The sequence below is a fragment of the Impatiens glandulifera genome, chromosome 4 (genome assembly GCF_907164915.1).
Source record: "Impatiens glandulifera chromosome 4, dImpGla2.1, whole genome shotgun sequence".
Lineage (NCBI taxonomy): Eukaryota > Viridiplantae > Streptophyta > Magnoliopsida > Ericales > Balsaminaceae > Impatiens > Impatiens glandulifera.
The window spans coordinates 58,621,817-58,647,337 of record NC_061865.1 but is presented as its reverse complement, the minus strand read 5'-3'; the positions used below and the strand labels follow the sequence as shown (position 1 = coordinate 58,647,337).

Below are 25,521 nucleotides of genomic sequence, written 5' to 3'. Positions count from 1 at the left end.
TATAGAAAACATGAATTAAGTTGAAACTAATAAATTAAAATAAGAAGTGTCGATCAATATATATATATATATAAGTATCATACTTTTCATTAAGAAAGAAATAAGGCATGCAAACCAAACAGAACCTCCAAATACATAAAAATTTTCAAACTTTCAAAACGGCATAATAGCGGTTCCTCCTCCTCCTACTCCGGTAAGAGAAGTTGACGGCGGTGGCGGTGCAGAAAGAGAAGATGAACTACTACTACGTTCAGCATGGCAGAGTTGACGGAGTTTAGTGGGCACATACCAAACAGACAAACGAGGATGAGAATTAAAAACGGCGTCAATATCCCATTCTCTACTAGATCTACCTGCGACGTTAACCAACGGTCGGTAACAAGCTTGTCTCCATGCGCCGACATTCTCACCTCTTTCCTTAAAAACTCTGCGAAGAGCATTGGAAGCTTCTTCGTCTAGACAATGGAGTGCATAACAATGAACGTAATGTCTCATCTTTGGTTTGTTTATGTAACTTGCTCCTGCTTTTTTAGCATACCTAAACACTTGATTCGTCACCTGTAAATATCATATTCCAAACAAGACTTCACAACTGATCATTTCTTTGGGTTTTTATAAGTTTTTTTTTTTTAAAAAAAAAAAACTTAGAAAAGTAATTTTTTGTGGGTTAATTTTACCATCTCAATTATTTTGATATTTTAATAGATAAAAATAAATGTGATTAAAAGAATAATTAGGATTTAAGTAAAAAACTTAAAACCCAAATATGGGTTTCAAGATTTTTATCAAAAACTCAATTTTTCCCTTTTTCAAATCACAATTATTCTTTTCCTATATTAAAATACAAAAATACCCTTTTGAGTAAAATAACTTTTAAACTTTTTTTAAAACTAAAATTTTACCCAAGAACTCAAACTAAACTCAAAAAAATCAAAGATTTAAGTTTGTTTGATATTGTTTTTTTTTTTTACACAAAATCCAATATTTTCCCTCATATCTCATTGCTCTTTCTATCTATCAAATAACAAAATACTATTTATTTAATATATTCTTTATAATCTTTTTATCTCATCTAATTCAAAGGGTAAAATAGTCATAAAGCAAAAAATAGTCACAAACAAACAATTTATCTTAAACCTAGATAAAACCCATAGATCAAAGAAGCTCCTAAGTGCTTGTTTGATCTTTGTTTTATTTGGGGATCTTATTAGGGTTTTTTTGTGATAATTTAAAAAAATATATATATATCAGTTTTTGAGTGTTTATTAACGAAAATTCCCTTATAACTTAATGGGTAAAAACCATTGAAAAAACCAAAAAACTTGTAGATGAAACAAGACCTTAGTTTAGATAAATACCTTAGTAGGACATTTTTCACCTCTTTCCTTGGCAATATTCTGAACTTGAACAAGAAACTCCCGACACTGTTCATAAAGATGAAACAAATAATCCAAACCATTCTTCTTCCCACGCGCCACCTCTCCCGGTTCAGTAACAATAAACGGATGTTCCCTTTGTCTCTCATCTCCTCCTCCTTCTCCCTCACTTCCTCTCTCCTCATCACAACAATTCCCTCCCTTCCTTCTCCTCCTCCTCCTCAAACCCTCCTTTCCTCCTCCTCCGCCGGCGCCGGCAACCGCCGTCATCTCCCACCCGGCAGACCCAACGCCGGCACTTCCGGCGGCTTCCTTTTCCTCCGAAAGACCTTCTTGAGAGAGGGCGTCAAGAGAGTTAATTGATATTGGGTTTTGTTCGGAGGAATAGATGAGATGACGGCGCCGGAGTTCGGCACGGACGGCGGCTTTGATACCGTAACGTTCGCCGACGAGGAGTTCATAACGGAAAAGATGAGAGAGAGAGTTCATCATGTCGTCTAGTTCTTCGTCTTTCATGTCTATTAGAGTGCTTACTGTGAACCCTAGCTCTGATATCTTCGCCGCCGTGTAATATCTTTAGATTTATGGAAATTTTATAATCATCAAACTGTTTTTTTTTTTCAAATAATTGTGTAAATTGTTTATTAACAAATATATTTATTGTTGGTGCTTTCCAATACCAAATTATGTATTTAAATTATTATTAAAGCATTTATTCAAATAATTCAAACCTAAATAAACATTCTTTTATTTCTCTCATCAATACTAAAATAGCCTATTTATTTTTTTACAAATTCATTTTCATCATTCAATACTTTCTTATGCCTTGTTTGATCTTTAGATTTTTGGATTTTTTTAAAAAAATTGATTTTAGTTAAATCACTTTTATCTAATAAAAAACTAAAATTATCCTTTATTTAATTATTTAAAATGAATTTATCATTCAATGTATAGAAAAAAAAGTAAGAATATTTGCTTCTATAAACACCCAGCAATATTTTTATTTTATTTTTGCAAAAACTTGATTAAAATACAATAATTACCCTTTATTTAAAATTAATTTATCATTTAATGTATAGAGAAAAAAAATGTAAGAATATATTATATTTTATTCAATAAACACCCAAAACTGTTTTTTTTTTTTTATGGAAAAACCCTGATTAAACAAAAAAAAAACAAAGATCAAAGAAGCTCTTATTTTTAAATAATCCATAACATTATCTGCTAACTAGGCCTAATTAGTAAATAAACAGTTTAATTCAATGCAACATATAAAAATCATGCATCTAGTTAATAATAATTTCTTGAAATGTGATAATAAATTAAAAAAGAATTGAGAAAAACAAATACCTAATGCCATAAGCATGGAAGAGATCCTCTAGACCACCGAGGTCCCTTTGGTGGGGACGGGCGGCGGAGTAAGAAATCATAGCGGCCGGATGCGGCGGCGGTGGGGCGGCGGCGGCTTCAAGAAGGCGGTTAGCGGTCGGTCCTCTTGGATCCCATTTGAATAAGCTGGCTGAGAAGGCTTCAGGATCCATTTTTTTTTTTTTAAATTTGGATTCTTCTTGTTTCTCTTAACAATGGAGCAGTGAACAGAAGTTGTTATTTTTATATAACTATCTGACTGATCAGTGTCTGTATATGTGTGTGTTTTAGTGTGTGAGAGAGAAAAATAAATAAATTATGATAGACATTCGTACTAATTGGTTTGCTCAGAATTACTGCAATAGTAAATTTTTATTTTTATCTTATTTCACGTAAATTACAATCAAAATAAATAAATTAAATAAAAAGGTTGAGTTATTTTTATATATTAAATTTAAAAGATAACATATATTTTAGTAATTTATTTTAAAAAATAAATAATTCATTTTTATTAAAATATTATTTTAAAATAATACCAAAAACTATCTTTAAATCAAATAAGGATATGAATATTATCACTCTAGATGTATACAAAATAATATCAATAGATCTGTGAATATAATATTAATTTATATTTTTATAATATTTTCATTTAAATTAATATAAAGATAATATTTAATATAAACAGATAATTTTGATAATAAGTTAATCCATATCTTTAAAGTCTGCAATTTGTTTGATTTTGGTTATTACAGGATTTTGTTTGAAAAAAAATAGTTAGTTAATTTAATTATCAAAAATATTAAATTGCATTTAAAATTTTAATTAATTAAATAATTTAACAATTAAAATGACATTGATATGATATAATTTATTTTTTAAATAAAATAGGAAAACCTGCTATATCATGTTTTCAATTATTACAGACTTTACAGTGAACATTATTCATGTTTTAAATTTTAATATCTCATTATTTAATTATGACTAATTGGATATGAATTATTTAAATAATCATAATTTAAAAATATTATTCACTTAAATCAATTTATTATTTAAAATATTAAAAAAATTATTTTTTATTTTATTATTATATATTAATAATCATTAAATATTTTTTTACAAAAAATAATTATCATCCTCTAAAATTATTACTGTACATTATTTTCTAAATAACTTTAATCCGTACAAATTAGCCTGTGTTTTTTTATAATTAACTATTGATTTGAATATTTGATACATAAAATTATTTAAATAATAATATTTATATTAAATAAAAACAAAAAAACATACCTAATTTTGATAAATAAAAAATATAAAAATTTAATCGATCCATAATCTTGTAAACATGGTGTTGAATTTTCTTAGCATCAGTTTAGTTAGAGATCATTGGTGTAGGATATTAGTATAATAGAAAATTTTAGTCGATGTTTTGAAAAAAAAATGTTGTGATGAATAGATATACTTTTTAAATATATTCTTTTTTTGGAAACCATCTTAATTTAACTTAAAAATGTTAGACGGTCTCAAACAGTTGAAATTGGATCTCAAGATAATATCTCACTTGATGTCTCATAGGAGAGAAGAGAGAAGAGAGTAGTGAGAAGAAATATAAAATTTATTTAAAATAAAATGTCATATATGTAATTTTTTAGGATTTATAATTTAAGGTTTAAGATTTAGGGTTTATTTCATGTATATATATATATAATTTTTTATTTGTCTAATTTATCAAAATTATGTTGTTTTGATAAATGAGACAGGAAAGGATTGTTTTGATAAATGAGACAGTAAGGGACAGCAGATCTCACCCCAAACAGTCTATACACCCCTTTTACCTCTAACAGGGAAGGATAAAACAGTCTTTTTAAAAAATAATAATAATTCATTTTTACTCATTTTCTTTCTCGTGAAAGGAAAACAGGGGAGTAGGTAATATTTGGTAACAGACAACTCTAAATCACATAAAATGTAAACACATTATTTGAATTTTTTCTTATTTTGTTAATATTATTTAAAGTCAAAATAGTTTCATTTATGTAGGGAGTGTTTAATTAAGTTAAATAAAATAGACTAATGCCAATAGTGTTTTTTTAGCATAAGTTTCAGCAAATGATACAAGTTTAATAATTTTGTTGTGATTTTATTATTATATATTTAATAATTTTAATTATTGATAAATAATATAAAAAATCATATATATATATATAAAGAACTTATATAATTATATATTATTATTATTTATTTAAAAATATTGATATGATGATTAAGTTTTTTATTAATTTGAATATAATTAATAATTAAAATAATTTATATAAATATAAGAATAAAATAATATTTTTATTTTAATAATTTATAATTTATAAATCTTAATACTTAATAAAAGGTACAATAAATTAATAAATAAATTTGGCATTTATCGGTTCGTTTTGAATGCAAAAAGAGTACGTGATGATTCAGTAGTATTGTTGGATTTATAGTCTGACTGAAACGTTGACTGCCACGTCATCGTTAGATTGGATGCTTTCTTCCTTTCTAACTAGCCATGTTGGCCTTCAACTAGCTACCCCTACTCTTCCAACTAAATTACCTACCTATGTTTTTTTTTTTTTTTATTTCACTACAAATAATAATAATTATTTTTTAACATAAGGTATAAATTATAATGATTAAAAAAATATATTATATTTTTAACATTTAGAGGACACGTGAATAATTTGTAACATGAGATCCCAGCTGTTATTAATGGAAATAACCAAACACTGTCTTAAGAATATTGTCACCTGAGCTTATAAGGTTCAATTTGTTTTTTATCTAAGAATTTGTCATGCTTATTCAAATAACAAAAACAACTTAATTTAGGCCTAGTTTGATCTATATATATGGTTATTAGGATTTTTTCTACAATTTTATTCCAAAACTCAATCATCTTTTCTTAGTTTATCATTTCAATCATCTAATAACTCTTTTTATATATTTAAATATGACATTTATTTAATTATATAAAATTAATTTATCTTTAAAAAATAAATAACATAAACAAAATTAATCAAAACATTATTTTTATGAAAAAATTCAGAACAAAAAAAAACCAATAACTACTGCATTAAAAAAAAGTGACATCTATTTGAAAAATAATACCACTTAAAAAAAAAAATTCTTTCGTAGTTATCGGAAAATTTGACTAAATAACTCTGAAGATAGGGTTATTTGACCTGATGGTCGCCGATAATTTTAATTGCTTTCGTGGTTGGTCACTTATATTATTATTTTCGCGTAACGCAAAGGGACTTCACGTTTCGCGAAGTGGATTAGATCAGTTTTATATAAATACCCAATTTTTTTCATTTCATTCATTTCTTTTCTCTCTCTTCTCTCTCTGATCTTGTTCGACGGCGGCGGCGAAGGCTACGGCGACGGCGGCTACAGCTAGGGCGACGGCGGAAAACATCAAAGATAAGAAAACTCTAACAGCCTAACCCTGAATCGATGTTCATCATACTGATGTTCATCATACTGTTCTTATTTATATTATCTTCATTTCAAACAATTTATGTTGTTCTTAATCAAACTCTAACCCTAAATCAATTTAATATGTTCTTATTGTTCATATTTTTGTTCATTTTTTTGTTCATATTTGTCGATAATGATATTTGCAGATCATATGGGTTTCGTTTTAGAGAAGATTCACTTCGCGTTTCGCTAAGTACTTCGTGTTTTGTGAAGGCACGTCGCGTTACGCGAAGCGGTACGGTTGGCACGCGAAGGCACATCGCGTTACGCGAAGCGGCATCGCGTTACGTGAAGCGGCATTGCGTTACGCGAAGGCCCATCACGTTATGCGAAGCGACACGATGACCTTGTGATTCTGAACAATATGGTTCTAAACCCTAAAAGACATACATATAATAGAGAGTTGTTTATGTTGTTGAGCCCCACAAGAAGCAACAACAATGTTTCCATTCTAGGGTGTATAAACGTGTACATGTTTAGAACCATAATCTTCGATGTTTTGGTGGTAAAGCTAATTCATGTGACCTTTGTTCATCACTCTTGCAAATATATGTATGAAAAAATTCTTAATAATACTGTTCTGAATTTTTGTCTGAATCATAACCTTGGGCATCCTTGGTGTAGAATTTTTTTTTTATAGAAGTTCACTCACTTTTACTTACCCGATAAAGATGTAAAGATAAAGAGATCTTCCATTCAAAGTGGTCAATAAAAGTGATTTCTATATTGACGTGAGATTAAAGATAAAGAGATCTTTCATTCAAAATGGTCAATAACAAACAAGTCTATGTAAAATCAGTATCTTCTCTATAAATGATATCCAAGATCTGGTTTATAAAAAAAATCTTCTTATTTTTCTCAATTGCATGACCATTTAATAAAAAAGAATCAAGTGTTTTAAACTCAACTTTTCACTCAGATTAATAATCAATTAAGACTTTACCTTACAAACATAAATATCATCTTTAATCAAACATGCATTCATTACTCACACCTTAGAGAAAATAGTACAAGAAAGGAAAATACATCTGCGATATACTAAGAAATAAGTATACCCACACCAGTAGGAATCGAATTTGATGTTTTACACAAATTTAAGTACAACTCTGTGCCGCTTCGCGTAACGTGGTGTGCCTTCGTGTGCCGACTTTGCCTCTTCGCGTGACGCTTCGCGTGCCGGTCGTGCCCTTTCGCGAAACGTGAAGCCCTTCGCATAACGTGAAATCGCGAGAATTAAATTAATTTTCCCTGAAACGGAACCGAATCAGAGCATCATCAACTTCATCATTGACAAGATGAACAACCGCGATGAACAACCAAAATGAACATAAGAAAATCTCATGGTTTAGGGTTTGAAGATGAAAATAAAGAAAATAAGAACATAAATCAATCCAATCACCTGATATTAGAACGGTTTTCTTCATCAATCTGTATAATATGTTCGTTTAGGATTCCGTCGTCGCCGCCGCGAGAAGAGAGAAGAAATGGAAGAGAAAGAAAGAAAATGAAAAAATTTGAGAATTTATATTAAAAAAAAATCCCTTCGCGAAAAAGGGTAATTTTGTAAAAAAAATAAAATAAATGACCACAAAAGCTACCCATGTTTGGGATCATTTAGTCAAATTTCCCTAGTTATTCATAGTATATTAACCATCTTTGTATTAATTATTTGAAACTAATATTATTTTAAATATATATAATTTATTAAAATAGCTTAATTCAATAGAGTTTTGTCTTGAAGATCACATATTTTAGATTTTATTATTATTAAGAATGTCTTAAATTAAATTTATATAGTTATTTGAGAGATTTTAGTGCCATTTTTATAATAAAAAAATTAACTAGTAAAAAAAAGTATGTTATTTAGAGCTAATATTATTTGAATTTACAATTTATTAGAATAGTTAATTAAAAAGAGTTTTATAAAAAAATATATATTACTTGATAGAAAATGTATGTTATTTGGATTTTTAATTCATTCAATTATTATCATATCCTTAACACTTAAAAAATCAAATAATTTTGAAAAAAAAATGATGAGATTGTTAAACTTTTAGTAAAAAAAAATCAAATTAAACAACTTGTGAAATTGTACTAACCTCATAAAGATTAAAAACAATGTAACATATTGATTTAAGTTATGGGTTAAATGTAAAAAACATAGATAGTAGATAATTTAGAAAATATAAAATTGTGGTGATAATTTTGTATATTATTATTATAATAAACTGAAGATCATTGACAACTCCAGATTTTGTACTGTCATGACTCATATAAAGATGAGCAGTAAAATTTCTCTGTTTTTTACTGTAGATAAAAAATAATAATAATATTATTAGCTAGGGTTACTTTATTATGCTGCTAGCTTGCATCGATCATATCATGACAGTGTGTATTTGGACTTGTCTTTCCTTCTTCACCCTAACTAATTAGGTTTTGTTTGTTTTTGTCTTTTCTTCTTCCATCTTCACTTAGCTCCAGATCATCTAACAAATTTTATATATATATATATGCATTGAATTTTGAAATAATCTTATAGAGATTGAAAATATAAAAGTGAAAAAAGGATTATTTAACTTATTTGGATTCAAACAAGGACTAGTAAAATATTTCAACTAGTTAATTGTTTTCTCTATAGTCTAGAAATTCATTTTTATTACAATGTTTTATTTTAATATAAGATATCATCATGTATTGGGATTATTTGAATAAATAAATTAATGTGATTATTTTATAATAAATATGATTAATTAAGAATGTTAAAAATAATTAGTTGAATCAAACAAAGCCTAGTGATGGGTCTCCTATCTAGTTAGGCTACAACTGGCTACAACACACTGATCCTTTAATATGTCAATGTGCCATCTGCCAAGTGCATGCATGCTATTTGTACTTTCCCACCTTCCATTTAATACTATTTTGTAAAACTATATTTCTTTTATTTTTTAAAATTTACTTGTGTCAATACTTAATGAGTTAATATTTAGTATTTTAAAGTTATGGATATATAATAATAAAATAAAAAATATTAATTTAAAATAGAGTAAATTTTAATATTTTAATAATAAATTGAGTGATGTAATTAATGAGAGAAATAGTTAAATAATATACGAGTAGTTTGAATTATTTAAATAACCTAAATTGAACCATTTAAATTTGATATTTAAATAATTTTAGTTAGTATGAAGTTATGAGAAATCAAATTAACAGTGAAATGGTTTAGAAAAATAGATGGTGTTTTAAAATTATGATTAATAAATTAATCTATTTTATTAATAAATTAATCTATTTTATTAATAAAAAAATTAGTTCAAAAATAATTTTTATCTAATGAGTCAAATAGTTTTTTTTATCTTGAATTAAGATATTTTGAAATTCTTTTAGTTGTAAAAATTATAGTTGTGTTTGATGTAGCTTATAAGTTGAAATGTAATAATCTTTAAAAGTAATTTTAACTAATAAGTTAATGAAAAATATTATAATCAAATAGTAAGTTTCATTATTATTATTATTTTTGAGAACGTTGGGTTCCGTTGCGACTAATTCTCGCAGATTAAACATATAACCCGCAAACACACTTAATCATTTAATCAGAAACAAAATTTAGCGCATGACGAACTCGAACCTAAGACCTGAGGATATCCACATCTTGTTGTCGTAGACTAGAAGAGAGGATAAGTTTCATTTAGCTTATACTAATTTTATTTGTTACAATTTATTCAGTATTGAATTTAGTTTATTTTGATAGTTGGGTATTTTTCATTTAGTTTATATGTAAAACATATATTTTTTTTATATATTTGTAATAATATTTAATAATTAATATTATATATATATATATAAATATAAATAAATATATCATTTTTTTATGAATTTAATTTTAAATATTAATAAATTATTTAAATTAAAAAATAATTTATTTTAAAATAATTATATAAATATATTAATTTTTATAAGTTTTTGTTTAATAATTTACTAAAACAAAGAGTATATTTAAAATCATTAAATTAAATTAAAAAAATTACATCTAATTTTTGTTTAAAGTTTTTGTTTAACAATAATAATATGTTATTTGTATTTATTTATTTATTAATTACTAAAATATTGTTTTATATATTATATTTTATATTTACAAATTAAATATAATAAAAATAAAGTATTATTTAGAAAACAATTCAAAGTTATGGATATTTTCTCATTCAAACATATAACAAATGTTTTTATCAAGCTTAAAGATAATTAAGTGAGGGACAAAAGATATAAGAAAAAAGAGAAGAAACAAACCTTGAAAGAAAATAGAAAGAAAAAAAAACCTAAAATGTGGCATATAACCTAAGTCCCCCAACCAATCCACTGTTGACACGTATCTCTCTCTACTGAAACAGTTGAAAACTGAATGCTTTGAAATTTCTTTGTTTGCTAAGTTCAAAGTTGAAACTGACTTGGCTTTGCTTTGGCTGCCGTCTTTGCACAGTCAATTCATACAAGTTTGGCTTAATTTACTGGATTCCTGGACTTCATTTTTGGAATACTTTCTCTTAAAAGCATTCATTTTTACTGCTCATCAATCTTCTTTGGTTCAACCAAAAGATTTAACTATGCAAATTCCCAAAAGATTAATCCAATCATACAAGAAAGTTTTCATCTTTTAAAATCAAATAAAAAACCCAATAAATCAAATGTAACTTCAATGAAATACAATGGGTTGATCCATTATGGTCTTTTAAAGTTGATATAATAGATATAATTGAGGAGTTAAGGGCTAAATACCATTTTTCATTTTGATTAAATCCCAATTTTATATCCACTTATGTTTGATCATAATTCTTATAAACTAAGTTTCAATGAATTAGAGACTTTAAACTTCAATTCTTATAAAATACTATTTCAGAAGTATCTTGATGATGACTACATTATTATATATGTAGATACTTTAATTGTTCTTAAATGAAACAAATCTCCTTTAATATTGAGATTATTTAAAAACTGATATTTTGTGACCATCACAATCACAGTTACTTTTAAAAAAGTGAGAGTTATTTTATATGATATAAAAGATGTGATTGAATTTGAGTACTAGAATTAATTCAACAGCAAGACAATTATGAATATGAAGATGTTTTAATCAAGGTATTGATCTCAAAACAACTGAGCAACAATTGCGTGTATGGTCCCAATTGGTCGTAGATTTGGTGAGACGCTCCATTTTTCAGATAAATTTAAATCCGATGACAGCATGTTTCAAATATTGATTCGATTATTTGAATAAAATTCTAGCATATCCATTTTTATGATATCAAAACCCTATAAATCCGATGACAGCATGTTTCAAATATTGATTCGATTATTTGAATAAAATTCTAGCATATCCATTTTTATGATATCAAAACCCTATATATGAAAACCATCTTTCACTAATTTTGTGATATATTATCTCGAGGCCTGGTCACGAGGGTTGGGCCCTTAAGGTCTTATGATTCTTATCGAACTTTTATTTTTATCACTTTTTTAAATAATATAGAAAGACATAATATTTTAACCATAAAATTAACACAATTTACTTAGGGGATGCTTGGTACGTGGTTTTTGTGCTCAGGAATGGGAAAGGGAATAAAATGAAGTGTTTGGTTGATGGGTTTCATTCCAGAACATTGATTTGATTCCCGGATACTCAGGAATCATCCATTCCTCTCTAAATTGGGAGGAATTAATCCCATTCCCTTGTAATTTATTTTCTCTCCCATGATGTCCACTCTCCCACGTTCTCTCTCATAATTATAATTATAATATTATATATATTTTTTCTTTTATAATTATATTAGAACGTTCTTTTATAATTAAAATAATAATTTATTTTAATTTATTTATTAAAATAAATTATTTCAATTATTTAAATAATATTGAGAAATTATTTTAAATAATATAAAATTAATAAAATAAAATAACTATTTTAAAATAATTATAATAACTAATAATAAAAAAATTATTTTTATATAATTAATTTATATATTATATATTAATAATCAAATTATAATAAATTAATTAAAATATAAAAACTTAAAAATAAAATAACAATTTTATATAAAATAAATATTGAAAAAATATCAGAAAAGTTAGATATAAAATATTTTAATAAAAATTTTTATTAAAAATATTATGCAATGTTATAGTATATTATTAAGTAAAATATTATATTTCATTTTATTAATTATTAATATATAATATTTTAAAAAATTTATCTTTATTAATAGATAATTTTTATTTATAAAAAAAAAAAATTGAATCATTCCCACTTCAATATTTTATATATTTTAAACAATTATAATATTAAAATAATAATATTTTATATTTTTAATTAAATAAAATATAATAAAAATAATAAATATTAATTTAATTACAAAATAATATTAATAATTTCTCTCTAATAAATCTAAACATTATCAATGGAATAAAAATATCAGAATGAAAATATCCAAACACTATCAATGGTATTGAGAATGATTAATACTCATAACCAAACACTACACTTCTATCAATCATACCCATTCCCATTCCACACATCTATCAATCCCATTCCTATTCCGATTCCCTTATTTGAACCAAGCGCCCCCTTAATTTAGTTGATTAATGGTATTCTTAATAAGTTTAATGATATATATGAAGGGTTTAAACCTTCGTATAAATATTTTTTTTTTATCTTTAACAATGCTATCCAATTCCAAATGCCCTTTTCGGTATGGTTGGTTCTAAAATTTTGAATATTGTGTCAATAAAACCGTTTCCTCCTAGATTTGAATAGTCACCAATCAATAACAAAGATTATCTACTTACATCACTTTCAATTATGTCAAAAAAAAATGATAAAAAAACAATAATGAAACATTAAAAGGAAACAAAAGTGCTCTTAAATCCTCAATCTAATCATATTAGGTTTTCTTTGACCCGAATTCAAATCAAGAATTGAATCAGAATCCTTTGATTTCTTAAACATAAAACTTATCCATTGAGAATCTAGAAGATAATTTGAATCTTCTTATTGATGAAGAAAGTAGTTCAGCTAAAGAAAGAGACTGAGTTCCATAAATACATACATAATCACCCATATTTTTCCTTATTTGCTTCTACTAATCAAGTAAATACATACATGATCACCCATATTCTTCCTTATTTGCTTCTACTAATTAAGTAAGTTCATGGAATGGGAATAAATTCTTGTTAGATAGAACTGATCTTCCTAATTAACCCTACATCTCATCCATAAATGTTTCAAAATGGGATGCATATAACCGGGTGGGTTACCCGTTTCCAAATAAGGCTAATAAGTACTTTATTCGGTTGAATTTAACTTAATCAAACATCATTTCACTCTTCCTCTCTTCTTCTTCTTATACATCAATTCATTAATCAAAATACAATTTAAGGCCTTGTTCTCTTTAGGTTATTTAAAAAACCCACACAAAATCCATTTTCCAATCAATCACTTCTTATCCATCACATCACTCATATCATTAACTAAAATACAAAAAATACTCTCTATTTTAAATTATTATTTTATATTTTATTTATAAATATCAATACCCTTTAAATCTTTTTACCAAAAATAATCATTACTTTCTCAAAATCATCACCTATCATCTAAATTTTCTCTCTCTTGATTTTTAAAAAAACCCAGAACCGAACAAGGCCTAAGTCTTTTTAGCAAACCTTTTAAAAAAAACACCATTAATCACTACTTTTTAAATAATCTGAATCTGAACAAACCCTAGGTTTCTTTGACCCGAATTTACTTAGGATCCTCTGCTCCCGATTTGTCCCTGCTCTCTCACAGGGGAGGGGCAAAATAGTAAAAAAAGATGTTCTTTTTTAAAGATGGTTTTGCCCCTCCTTGTGAGAGGGTGGCCAAGACTGACCCAATCCCAAAATCAAGAATTGAATATGAATCCGAACAAACCCTAGGTTTTCTTTGACCCGGATTTATTCTTGTGTGCCAAGCATGACCCAATTTCAAAATCAAGAATTGAATATGAATCCGAACAAACCCTAGGTTTTCTTTGACCCGGATTTATTCTTGTGTGCCAAGCATGACCCAATTTCAAAATCAAGAATTGAATATGAATCCGAACAAACCCTAGGTTTTCTTTGACCCGGATTTATTCTTTGTGTGCCAAGCATGACCCAATTTCAAAATCAAGAATTGAATATGAATCCGAACAAACCCTGGGTTTTCTTTGACCCGGATTTATTCTTTGTGTGCCAAGCATGACCCGATTTCAAAATCAAGAATTGAATATGAATCCTTTGATTTCTCATTTCTTAGACATAAAACTTATCCATTGAGAATCTCCTAAAGATAATTTGAACCTTCTTATTCATGAAAAAAGACTAGAGTTCCATACATACATCATCACCCAGATTCATCCTTATTTGCATCTACTAATTAAGTAAATTCATGAAATGGAAATAAGTTCTTGTTAGATAGAACTGATCTTCCTAATTACCTGTGATTCATTAATAGACATCTTTTCATCTTCATCTTGAAAACAGTAGACAGGAGCTTGCCATCCATCATCTTCAAGCACTTTTCCAACTTCAAATGTCATCACATGTGCACTATAACCTGCACAAACATAATCAAACATTAAATTATAACCCCAATTCCTCAATGAAATCCAAATCAAATCAAAACTAACCTGTATAAAATACCCAATAAACAGGCCTTTTAGTAACAACATCTTCATAGTACCAAATGAAATCAACCTTCTCCCAAACATTACACAGAAACCCATCCATGTATTTCTGTCCTAAGTAATTTGCACCATCCATCCAATTTGGAGTCAGGATTCCCACCCCAACACTCAAGACTCGACATTCTCTGTTAAAAACTTAAAATCGAATCATTTTGTGAAAAACAGATCGATTTGCATAAAGATGTCTGATTTCTTACTTGTTAGAATCTAAAGTGTAGATGAAGGAAGTGCCGTTAGTCCATTCGAGGTCGTAGGTTAACTTTCCTAGTTGGTCCTGAAGGATATTGAAATTACGACCGTTGGGCCAGTCGTACCAGAGGTCGACGTGCTGGAGAGTGCCGCTCCGGTTCATGAAGAGGATGGAGTGAAATTGGACCGGCCATGGAGATGCTGTCGGATCAGAATCTGAGGCGGAGGCGGCGGCGGCGGCGGTCGGAAGGATAATGTTTGTGAAGACGAGGAGAGAGAAGAAGAGGATAGAGTGAGTTTTTGCACGCATTTTTTTTTATCTAAAATTTGGGAAATGGAAAAAGTTATTCTTTATTAAGTATATATATTTTTTTTAAATATTATGAGTTTTTTAAAATGAAATCAAAATTGAAGAAAAATATTAGCTAAAATGTAAACATTAATAATTTTTTTGTTTGAGACAAATGTCAAATTCATTCTCAATAATAAAAAAAATATATTGAATTGAAGTTAGTGTTTGTTTGGAACATTTTTAGAAAATTATGAATGAAACATTATAGATTTTTTTTCCTGTTTTTGAAAAAAAAAATGAGGGATTATGTGATATTAGAGGGTTATGTCACTTTTTTTTTTTCAAAATTACCTAACCTAGATTCTCTTGCTATAAATATATGGATCATATTAAATTAAATAAAATTTAAAATAATTAAATTAAATTATATTACATTATTTTTCCATCCATATTAGGTAACATATAACTAATATTTGTTTTTGTATGCATTTATTATTTCTCTTAATAGTTTTTATATTCTAACAAATTAATTTTTATTTAAATTATGACCTCCCTTCCTTTAGTCACATTCCTTTTTTATGTCCAACGAAAGGTCCTTAATATATATATATATATATATATATATATATATATATTTATTTATTTAATTTGAATTGGCTTGGTTTATCAGGGATAAATTATCCGCAATTATCATCAACGGTGCAACAATCAGTTTCATCTCTCACGTGATTAATTTCGATATATATATATATATATATATATATATATATATATATATATATATATATATAGAAATTGTAAAGTAACAAAATAAGTATAAATCTTTAACTAACTAAATTAATAAGATTTTATATTTTAAATTTAATATTAACTTGATGAATTACCTTAATTACAATAATTTTTCATTATTCAATACAATTAATACAAAATATTTGAATTTTATTTTGTAAAACATTAGGTTGGCTTTCATTTTTCTTTTAAATGTGATTAATTTTACGGGCAATGGCGGAGCCACATAGCGGGCTGCGGTGGGCTCTAGCCCAGGGTAAAGTTTTAAAACAGTATATATATATATGTTCATATTTAACTAATATAGTTAGTTCACTTGGCTTTGGAATTAAACGGTATCCTAGAGGTGCCAGGATCAAACCCCTGACCTCCTCTTTTGTTTTATTTTAAATTATATAATAGTGTTATTAATTCTTTTAAAATTATATATATATTTTATTTTTAATATAAATTACTTATAAGATTAAATAATAATTTATATAAAAGTAAAATAGTTTTTTATATTTTTAATTTTAAAATTTATATAAATTAATATATTATTTATTCTTCCAAAACGAATTATATACATTAATATTATGTAATTTTCTTCTCGAGTGTATATTAACTTAATAATCTGTTTTTTTCATGATTTATAATTTTATTATTATTTTCATGTATTTATTCGTTTTTTTATATTTTTTACTAATTAAACTTTTATATTTTTTTTCTTTATTTAAAACTTAATTAATTTAACTTTTCACATTTTTAAAACAAATTTTTCTTTAAATATATAATTTTAACTTTATAATTTTTTTAAATCGAGTATTCTTATCTTTGATTAGATTTCGTATATTTATTTTATTTTAGTAAGATATTATTATTAAAAGGAGAGCATTATATTAGAAAAAAACAAAAAAAACAAGGTTTGGAACCCTACTCTCCAACAACTACAAAGATGCTTGCTGGCAGCCCTTCATTATTATTATTAGTAAGATGGGGCGGAAGACCCGAGGAACTACGACTTTCACTTGTAGATCAATCCTAATTGAGGTTCGACGTCTGAAAGGTTTAGGAACGAGCTCGAGTGATAACGAGAGAAACGGGAGAAAAGAAGACAAAAGGAAATGAATAAAAGAGAAGCCCACGTGGACGATTTGATTAATATTTTCATTTATTACCCGTATTAGTGTAATACCTATAATATTTTAGTTAGCCCAGTGGAAAAAAAAATTCTGGATTCGCCCTTGTTTACGGGTTAAGCTTGTAAGCACACTCAACCAAAACCAATAATCATACATACGTATTTTTTATGGACTTGACCCACCTCTTGTTGCTGATCCACTACAAAAGAAAATGGGATTTATCATTGGTTAATTTGTCACAACTTGCTTCCACTCCATTATTGATATTCTTGAAGGCAATGTCAATTATATGTCTTCTTTTTCATTTAAATATATTATTGATGTTTTTTTAAGAAGAAAATGTATATAAAATTAAGCAATCCCTGGCCTCAATATATATATATATCTTAATCCAACAAAAGAAAATATAGGCATGAGTAAATTCAACTCCAAGCTTCAAATATCATCTATTTCTTTTCTTACACTTTCTCCCCCACCCACCCACCACTTTAAAAATAACATTTCTACACTATATAATTAAACACACACACACACAAAAAAAAACATTCATCAATTGATCAAACACAAAACCAACTAATATAAACTATGATGATCATGAAGATGATGATTATCATCGCCACATTCTTCATATATCTCGCAACCGCACTCCACGGAGACAATCTCCAAGACATGTGTCCTTCTAACATCGTTAAGGGAATATTCCTTAACGGTTTTCCTTGCATAAACCCCGCTAATGTCACTGCCTCCGACTTCAAATCCTCCATATTGAGTCAACCAGGCGAGTTCGATGACTTCACTCGCTCCTCGTCCTCTTTGTTAACCGCCGCCGAGTTCCCCGGCCTCAATACGCTTGGCCTTGCTGTCGGTCGAACCGATCTCGAAATCGATGGCATTGTCACCCCACACACCCACCCGAGATCCTCGGAGATGATTTTCGTCGCAAAAGGTACATAAATATTTAAATCTAATTTAATTCGTTAACTAAAATACTAAATTACTCCTAATTTTATTTTATGAAATTTTAGTATAAAAAATTAACCATAACATGTTAAGATGATTTAGTTATTATTATTTTTCTTTATTTAGGAAAAGTGGCTGTGGGATTTATCGACACACAAAGCGTGATATTCCAGAAGGTTCTCGAAGAAGGGGAAGTGTTTGTTTTTCCGAGGGGGCTTCTACATTATTATGTGAATACGGGATTTGGGACAGCCACTCTATTCTCGATGTACAATAGTCAAAATCCGGGTATGTGGAGCATTGTCGGGGGAATATTTCAACAAGAGGAATTGATAAAGAAGAAGCTAGTTTCACTCTCGACATCGGGAGCAGAACGTGTTGAAAATGTTGACGTATTCGCCTTTTAATTAATCTTCTTCGAGTATATTTGTTTTCTTTGGTGAAATAAATATAAATTGTATTTGCAATGTTCTAATTATATGATTTACATATTTAGTATGTACATGTGTTAGATATATAAAAATTTGGTTTATTATGAAACTATTGACTCAATAACACTAGTTACTTTGATGGTTTTACATATTCACTCAATTGGGATGTATTTTTAACAAAAATAAAAACTATATTTGTCTATATATAAATTTGAAACAAATACTGTACATAATATAATATATATATATATATAATTGTATATATAATTATTCAAAAATTCTCCTTATGGAAATCAAACTTGGTTGTGGTCTTGTGAGAGAAGTCCAGAGCCAACTGTTTTAACTCTTTTATCAATGCTGGTGCACCACAATAGAATACCCCTGCACATTGAACCAAACAGATAAAAAAAATTCATAATTTAATTTTAAATAGAAATAAAAACTCGAACTCATAACTTTTTTGTGTTAAACTTACCAACTCGACTATCTATATGATTGAGAGCAATGCGTTTATAAACATTACGCCAATTGGGCTTGGCAAAATGAGACTTGACCCGAGTCCCAGACACAACATCTACGCCATGTTTGGCGTGGTTAAGTGTCTGGAGCATAGTAATGAGTGCTGACCTAGCATCCCCTTCTTCGTAAACGCTCGTGCAATAATTATGCATCTCAATTACTCCTGATCTGTCGAGTTCGGCTGCTTCGTTCATTATCCCTTTAAACCAATCAAAAGAACCTTGTTCTCTTGTAACCCAATAGAAGTATGCTCTTCTAGTCTTGAACTGCCTTCCACTTCTTGACCTTGTGTTGGTTTGGGTGTTTTGTTGCTCGATCGATTTCATGTTGTTGACTATATCCTTCACGATGCTGATCATAGGCGTGGCACCGATGCCAAGACCGACAAGTAAGACCACTTCGTAGTTTTTGTAGTCTTGAGCTGGTGCTCCATATGGTCCATCGATTAAAACCCTTGGAAAACTGTAATATTGTGAACCAAAAATAAATAAATGACTTGCTAATTCATTACAAAATTATATTGATTTAAGATGTTATCAGCACCAACATCAAAGTCATGACTCCATATAACTAATTCAATACAAAATTATTAAACTTTAATAATTTTAAATATAATTATGAGGATCTGGTGTGATAAAATAATGCTTTCTAAAATAAGACCAAGAACAACTAGACCCATTTTGATTCCAACTCAATGTGAGGTGGATATAAGATGATGTATTGTGCATAAAGTTCCAAAACAACTAAATTGCAAAAACAACATTGACCCATTTTGATTCCACCTGACATGTGATGAGGATAAGATGATATATTGTACAAAAATATTTTTTTGTTACAAAAATCCTTTTTTATATTATCAATTGACCATATATCATTGGCTCCCATTATACATTGCATATACACTTTTAATATAATGAGTTTATTTTATAAATTTCAAATAACCCATTTTCTTTTATCAAAGAAGATCTTTTGGACAAAGTCTATAAATATCCAAAAAAAAACTCAAGATCAAATAAACTCTTAGAATAGGATATTGGTAGCTGGTTACATTCAAAATGTAGGAGATATCATACTTAAAATGTTTATTGGTACTTAAACTTATATTAAATAATTTAAAATAGGTCAAAGTTTTTATTTGATGCTTCAAATTGAGTGAATTTGATTAAAAGAGTCACAAATTTAGTCAATCTAATGAAATTGTTTATTCACTCCTGGACTTCTCACTGACACACAAATTCGTGATTTTAATCCCCACATGTTGTTGTGACTAGTGATTGCATCTTCAATCGCGAACAACCTAATCCATTATGTTCAACCTCCCCGAATGATTAAGTTTGCTCGTAACCACAAGAAGTTGAACGAAATGAAATTCGGTATCGGGTTGAAAATGAAATCGACGTTCACAACAACGTCTGATCAAAATCACAAATGTAATATAGAGGGGAAAGTCAAGAATTGACAAATTAATTTTAAAAAGATAAACGAGTTTTATATCACACAATTCAAAAATAAATAAAGCTAGAATCTCAAATAATAATTTTCATTTAACCCATAAAAACAAATTTAGTGGATGGGGGATTTATAATAAATAAAATAAAATACTTACTTGATTTCTGATCCTTGTATGCCGTCAGCTCTTAGGAGTCCACTTTTCCCTTGAAGTGGTGGCTGGCATACCTATCACACACCAAAAACAAAGAAATCTACAATATTAGGTCAACATCCAAACCAACTACATTCAAATTTATTAACCCTAAAAAAAATCAGTTAATTCGGTTTTTACCTCCGAAAATACAGTTTTCAATTGTCTCGTCCAATCGCCCAAAGTTCGAATATGAACACTAAGATAGTCATCTCCTGGAGCCGAAGTTATGGAGAATGGATGCCTGATTTTATTTCGACGCGTTACCATATATTATAACAAATAAAAAGAAATACCAATTTCATTTTGTATTGTTTACTTAATTACCATTCGAAAGGCGAAACAGCAGCACAATTTACAAACATATATTGCCCACTCTTGTACTTGAATCCATGAGGCCTCGACGTAAAAAGCGCTAGTACATTTCCCGGGTAAACAGCGACCTTCAAGATTTTCAAGAAACAGGGGTCACAATTAAACAATATAGCAATATAGATTATTTGAATTTGAATATGTAAAGAGTAGACAAAATTCTTCACCTTTTGTATTGTAACAGGCTTGATACTAGATCTAAACGCTCTAATCAATCTTTCACATGCATAAAGAGTGATTGGAATCGCCAAGTACATCCATGTCTTAAAAACAAAACGCGACAAATCAAAATAAACATAATAGTAACATGTAAAATAATAGTAAGATTATAACTAACCGTTTTCTTGTACCATTCATGGGTAAGGTAAAGTTTGATTCCATGAGCGATAAGAAGAGAATAAACTATGACAAAGAGATGATGTGAGTACCAAAACGCGTTGTAACCCGTCAACTTGTCGAAAGGCTTAGGCAGTCTTATTTTGCTTCGCCTAAACCACGGCGAAGCCAAAGTGAAAGCTATTGACATTAAGACGACCATTATTATCCCACTAATCCCTTCAAAGCTCTTAACAAAATGCCAATAACTATCAGCCTGTTTCCCGAAATACTGCACCATCGGCTCATATTTAGCTGGGCTAGCCCTAATTAATCGAGGAAAATCACATGCCAAGTGAGAAATCGCGTGTGTTCCAACCCCAATTGCAATCGCAATTGCAATCACCTAATACATACAAAATAAAAAATGTTCAATACAACAAATATCTTCTTTTTTATTATAAAAAGAGATACATTTATATGAAAAGCTAATAAAAGTGCACTAAGTACCCCACAACCATAATCCTTTTCATTTCAAATTTTAGTTTAGTGAGGATGGAACTTACACATTTGGTTAGTATAAATGGAAATGTGGGCACTATTTTGTAACTTACTTCGTGAAATTTAAGATTATTTCTTTCGAATTCAATTAGGGCATTCTTAATGGAAACAAACAAAAAATCTTTGATTATTGAGATGAAAATGTGAGCGCTATATTGTAACTTAATCCGTGAAAGTTAAGATTAGCACTTCTAAATTAAAACGGAATATTCTTAGTGGAAACACAAGAGATATATGGTAACTATAAATGAAAATTAAAATGTGGGTACGATTATGTAACTTACTTTGTGAAAGTTAAGGTTATCGTCGAAAGGAACAACAACACCCAACTTGGTCTTGTTCCTTAGCCATGTAATGGTGTTTCTACAAACCGGAAGCAATATGATAGCCATGTTCAACTTGAGTGTTTCCGCAGCTCCTTTGGCGATGCTAACACAACTTCCCATAACATCGAAAGCGGCTCTATTCCGATATTGAAAATATTTCCAAATGAATAAACCGGCCATGGCTGCTACCCAAAGAACAATTATCCAAACCCTTTGCCAATTATCAAAAATGAAGTATTTGGTATCTCTATATGATCTCCTTAAGGGGTTAGGCTCGGCTCGAACCGTCAGCTTCTGGCTCAACATTTGGCTCAAGACCCTACTTTCTCCTACTCCACCTCCTCCTATTCTTACATTATTAGAATGGCTTTGATCTTGTAACAATAACATTTCCAAATCCTCAATCTGTCAAAAAATAATTAAAAAAAATCCCATATTTGTATTAAAAATATTGTACAATATTAGACAGAAATAATTAATGTTTTTTTTTTGCAATATATTTAATTAAATTAATTACAAACCAAGATATATCCTTGATTGTTTGGGTCTAGTTCTTCCATGATCAATGCTGCATATTCATGGGCTTGTCTCTGGATATTTGAGAGCATGTTTGCAGATGCACTAAGGCTGATTATCTGCAAATTATTTTTTATTAGTAATTTTTTTTTTAAAATAAAAATATTTAAATTATTTATAAAAAGATATCACAAGTTATACAAATAAGTATCAAAATTTTCAAAATAAATACAATAAATAAGGTCTCTTTGAATAAGTCATACTATTGTATATCTTTTCATTAATCAAATCGATAAACTTATATATCAAAATATTAAAATATACTATATTTATTTTTTTAAATATTAATATTTTTTAAGTCTTTTCACTAATAATCCAATTTTTCATAACCTAATACCAAACCAAATTTAAATAACATAAATACCAACTACTACGACTAAATAAGACAAACAATAAGAGTTCTTAGAACTTCAAATCGAAATTATTAATACAAGAAAAATCAAAATTAAAAAGAAAATTGTGATTTAGTGAGTAGAATCATGATACCTTTCTTAAAATAAAAAATAAAAAGTTGACTATTTTGTAATTTTGGTTAATCTGTCTCATTACTTGGTATTTTTTTTAATTACAAATAATTTTTAAATAATGATCAAATTTATACTTATATTTTTCTTTATTTAATATAAACACATTGTCTTGACCCGTAATTGAATGAACTTATAATCATGGAATAACTCGATAATTCGATTCTAAACTATATGTTTATAACCTTAGCTTATGCCTATTTGGGGCAGAGCAGATCTATTAATTCTTTAATTCCAGTTAATTGGAGAAAATTTGAACTAAGAAATAGACCCTAAAAGCTAAACTATGTGCAAATTGTAAAAATTAAACGCAATACGTCAATAAATACATTGCTTTATTTGAAAAAACAAATAGATTGCAACTCTACCTAAGTAAAAAAAAAATCTATATATATTTGTTTAAACATAGATTCAAACAAAATAGATGTTTATGAATTTTTAAATGTTAGGTTTTTTCTTGATGATCTACATTAATATTAAAAAAATGTATAAGAAAACAGTACCTCTCTGACCTCTTCTTCATTGATCCTTCCATCTTCATCTTTATCCACCCTGTCATGAATTTATTAATAGATCTGTAAAATTAATATTATAATCATCAATCTTTGACAATTCATATTACTTAAATTAATTAATCTCTAAACTATTTTCTTACATATCAAAAAAAGTCTGAAGTCTAGAATCAAAACTTTGATCAGAAATTTGATCCCAAAATTCCTTTAATTCATCTTTATATATCATAGTCCTAGTTATATTTCTTCTCCTAGCCAATGCATCAAATAACTCCAATGCAAATTCTTTCGATTCCTTATTCATCCCTATTACAAAAACAAGAAGATTAATTCATAATTTATAAAACAAATTAAAATTTGAATTTAATTTAATTAATTACTTACCAATACATTCACCAAATAGGGATTTTGGAAGAAGCCCATTAGATGATGCCGTTAGATTATCAAATCTCTTTTCAACGGCGGTCCAACCGGCGCCGCCGTCGGTTTTACTGATAAATTTCAAACCTTTAAGAGCATAAGCGGCGGCGGATTTCGACCGGTCGTAACGGATATGTCGTGGTTTTTTAGTGAGAGAAGCGATACGTTTAAGTTCATGGGAGAATTGTCGGATTCTTGAAGATGTGTTTCGAACAATTGATGAACCAAAAGATGACCTTTTTTCAAATCCCTTTGCTAAAAGTGTAAATTCTGGGTCTTCATTTTCGAGATCGCCGCCACCGGCGGTGGCGTTTTTAACGCTGTGAACGGCGATGGAATCTTCACGGACGTCGAGGGTGATTTCGACGTAGTCTTCTTGGCCGGAGGAGAATGAATCGACGGCGGCGAATCTGGTGGATTTACGGGTGGTGGGTCGTTTGTTGTTCGGAGGTCCGGTGCCGGTGATCTCTGTTTTGATTCCGATGAAATCACTCATTTCCATTTTATGGGTTGAATCTAAGATGATGCATGGATCATGGAATGGTAATTGAGAAGAAGAAAAATTGAAGTTTTTTTTTTGTTTTCTCTGTCTAGATTGGGATTTTCGCCATTGATGGTTAATAAGGTAGTATAGTAGTACCTAATCCTGTCGTGATTTGGTATTATATTTTAATATGTAAATAAATAAATAATAAATGTAATGAATTGTTCTTAGTTTGGAACAAGAAATGTTCTTTAATAAGTAACTTGTGAAACGCTGTTTGGTGTTTTGAAATGTAACAGTAGAGAGAGAGAAACGGTAATGTTCATCTTCTTCTTGTTGTCTAAAAAATTAAATTAGATTTCCGTACATAAATTTTAATATTAATAAACAAATTTATTTTGTTTAATACTTTCTCCTTTTGAATCACGCAAATTAAAATGCCAATAAGTTCAAAGTTAAATAATAACTCTGGGATTTATAAACTGTT

The 25,521-nt window shown here is 28.3% G+C and overlaps 4 protein-coding genes across 4 annotated transcripts; 1 reads left to right on the top strand and 3 right to left on the bottom strand.

The window, feature by feature from the left end:
- Nucleotides 1-153: 153 nt before the first annotated feature.
- LOC124935546 (floricaula/leafy homolog 2) lies at nucleotides 154-2,917 on the bottom strand. The gene is made up of 3 exons (XM_047475975.1): nucleotides 2,727-2,917; nucleotides 1,359-1,950; nucleotides 154-558 (listed from the first exon to the last, which is right to left on the bottom strand). The coding sequence occupies exons 1-3, from the start codon at nucleotides 2,915-2,917 to the stop codon at nucleotides 154-156; spliced, it is 1,188 nt and encodes a 395-aa protein (XP_047331931.1).
- An 11,682-nt stretch (nucleotides 2,918-14,599) lies between these two features.
- LOC124936038 (uncharacterized protein At4g14100-like) lies at nucleotides 14,600-15,530 on the bottom strand. The gene is made up of 3 exons (XM_047476487.1): nucleotides 15,199-15,530; nucleotides 14,945-15,126; nucleotides 14,600-14,871 (listed from the first exon to the last, which is right to left on the bottom strand). Exons 1-3 carry the CDS (start codon nucleotides 15,498-15,500, stop codon nucleotides 14,726-14,728), a joined length of 630 nt encoding a protein of 209 aa, XP_047332443.1. The 5' UTR covers nucleotides 15,501-15,530; the 3' UTR covers nucleotides 14,600-14,725.
- A 2,381-nt stretch (nucleotides 15,531-17,911) lies between these two features.
- Nucleotides 17,912-18,966, top strand: LOC124936895 (germin-like protein subfamily 3 member 4). The gene is made up of 2 exons (XM_047477425.1): nucleotides 17,912-18,338; nucleotides 18,479-18,966. The coding sequence occupies exons 1-2, from the start codon at nucleotides 17,978-17,980 to the stop codon at nucleotides 18,757-18,759; spliced, it is 642 nt and encodes a 213-aa protein (XP_047333381.1). The 5' UTR covers nucleotides 17,912-17,977; the 3' UTR covers nucleotides 18,760-18,966.
- Nucleotides 18,967-19,232: 266 nt separating this feature from the next.
- On the bottom strand, nucleotides 19,233-25,096 carry LOC124935545 (respiratory burst oxidase homolog protein C-like). Its single transcript, XM_047475974.1, has 11 exons — nucleotides 24,515-25,096; nucleotides 24,274-24,436; nucleotides 24,122-24,170; nucleotides 23,040-23,153; nucleotides 22,462-22,923; nucleotides 21,654-22,037; nucleotides 21,484-21,579; nucleotides 21,272-21,387; nucleotides 21,086-21,188; nucleotides 20,909-20,979; nucleotides 19,233-19,764 (listed from the first exon to the last, which is right to left on the bottom strand). The coding sequence occupies exons 1-11, from the start codon at nucleotides 25,050-25,052 to the stop codon at nucleotides 19,233-19,235; spliced, it is 2,628 nt and encodes an 875-aa protein (XP_047331930.1). The 5' UTR covers nucleotides 25,053-25,096.
- Between the last annotated feature and the right edge of the window lie 425 nt (nucleotides 25,097-25,521).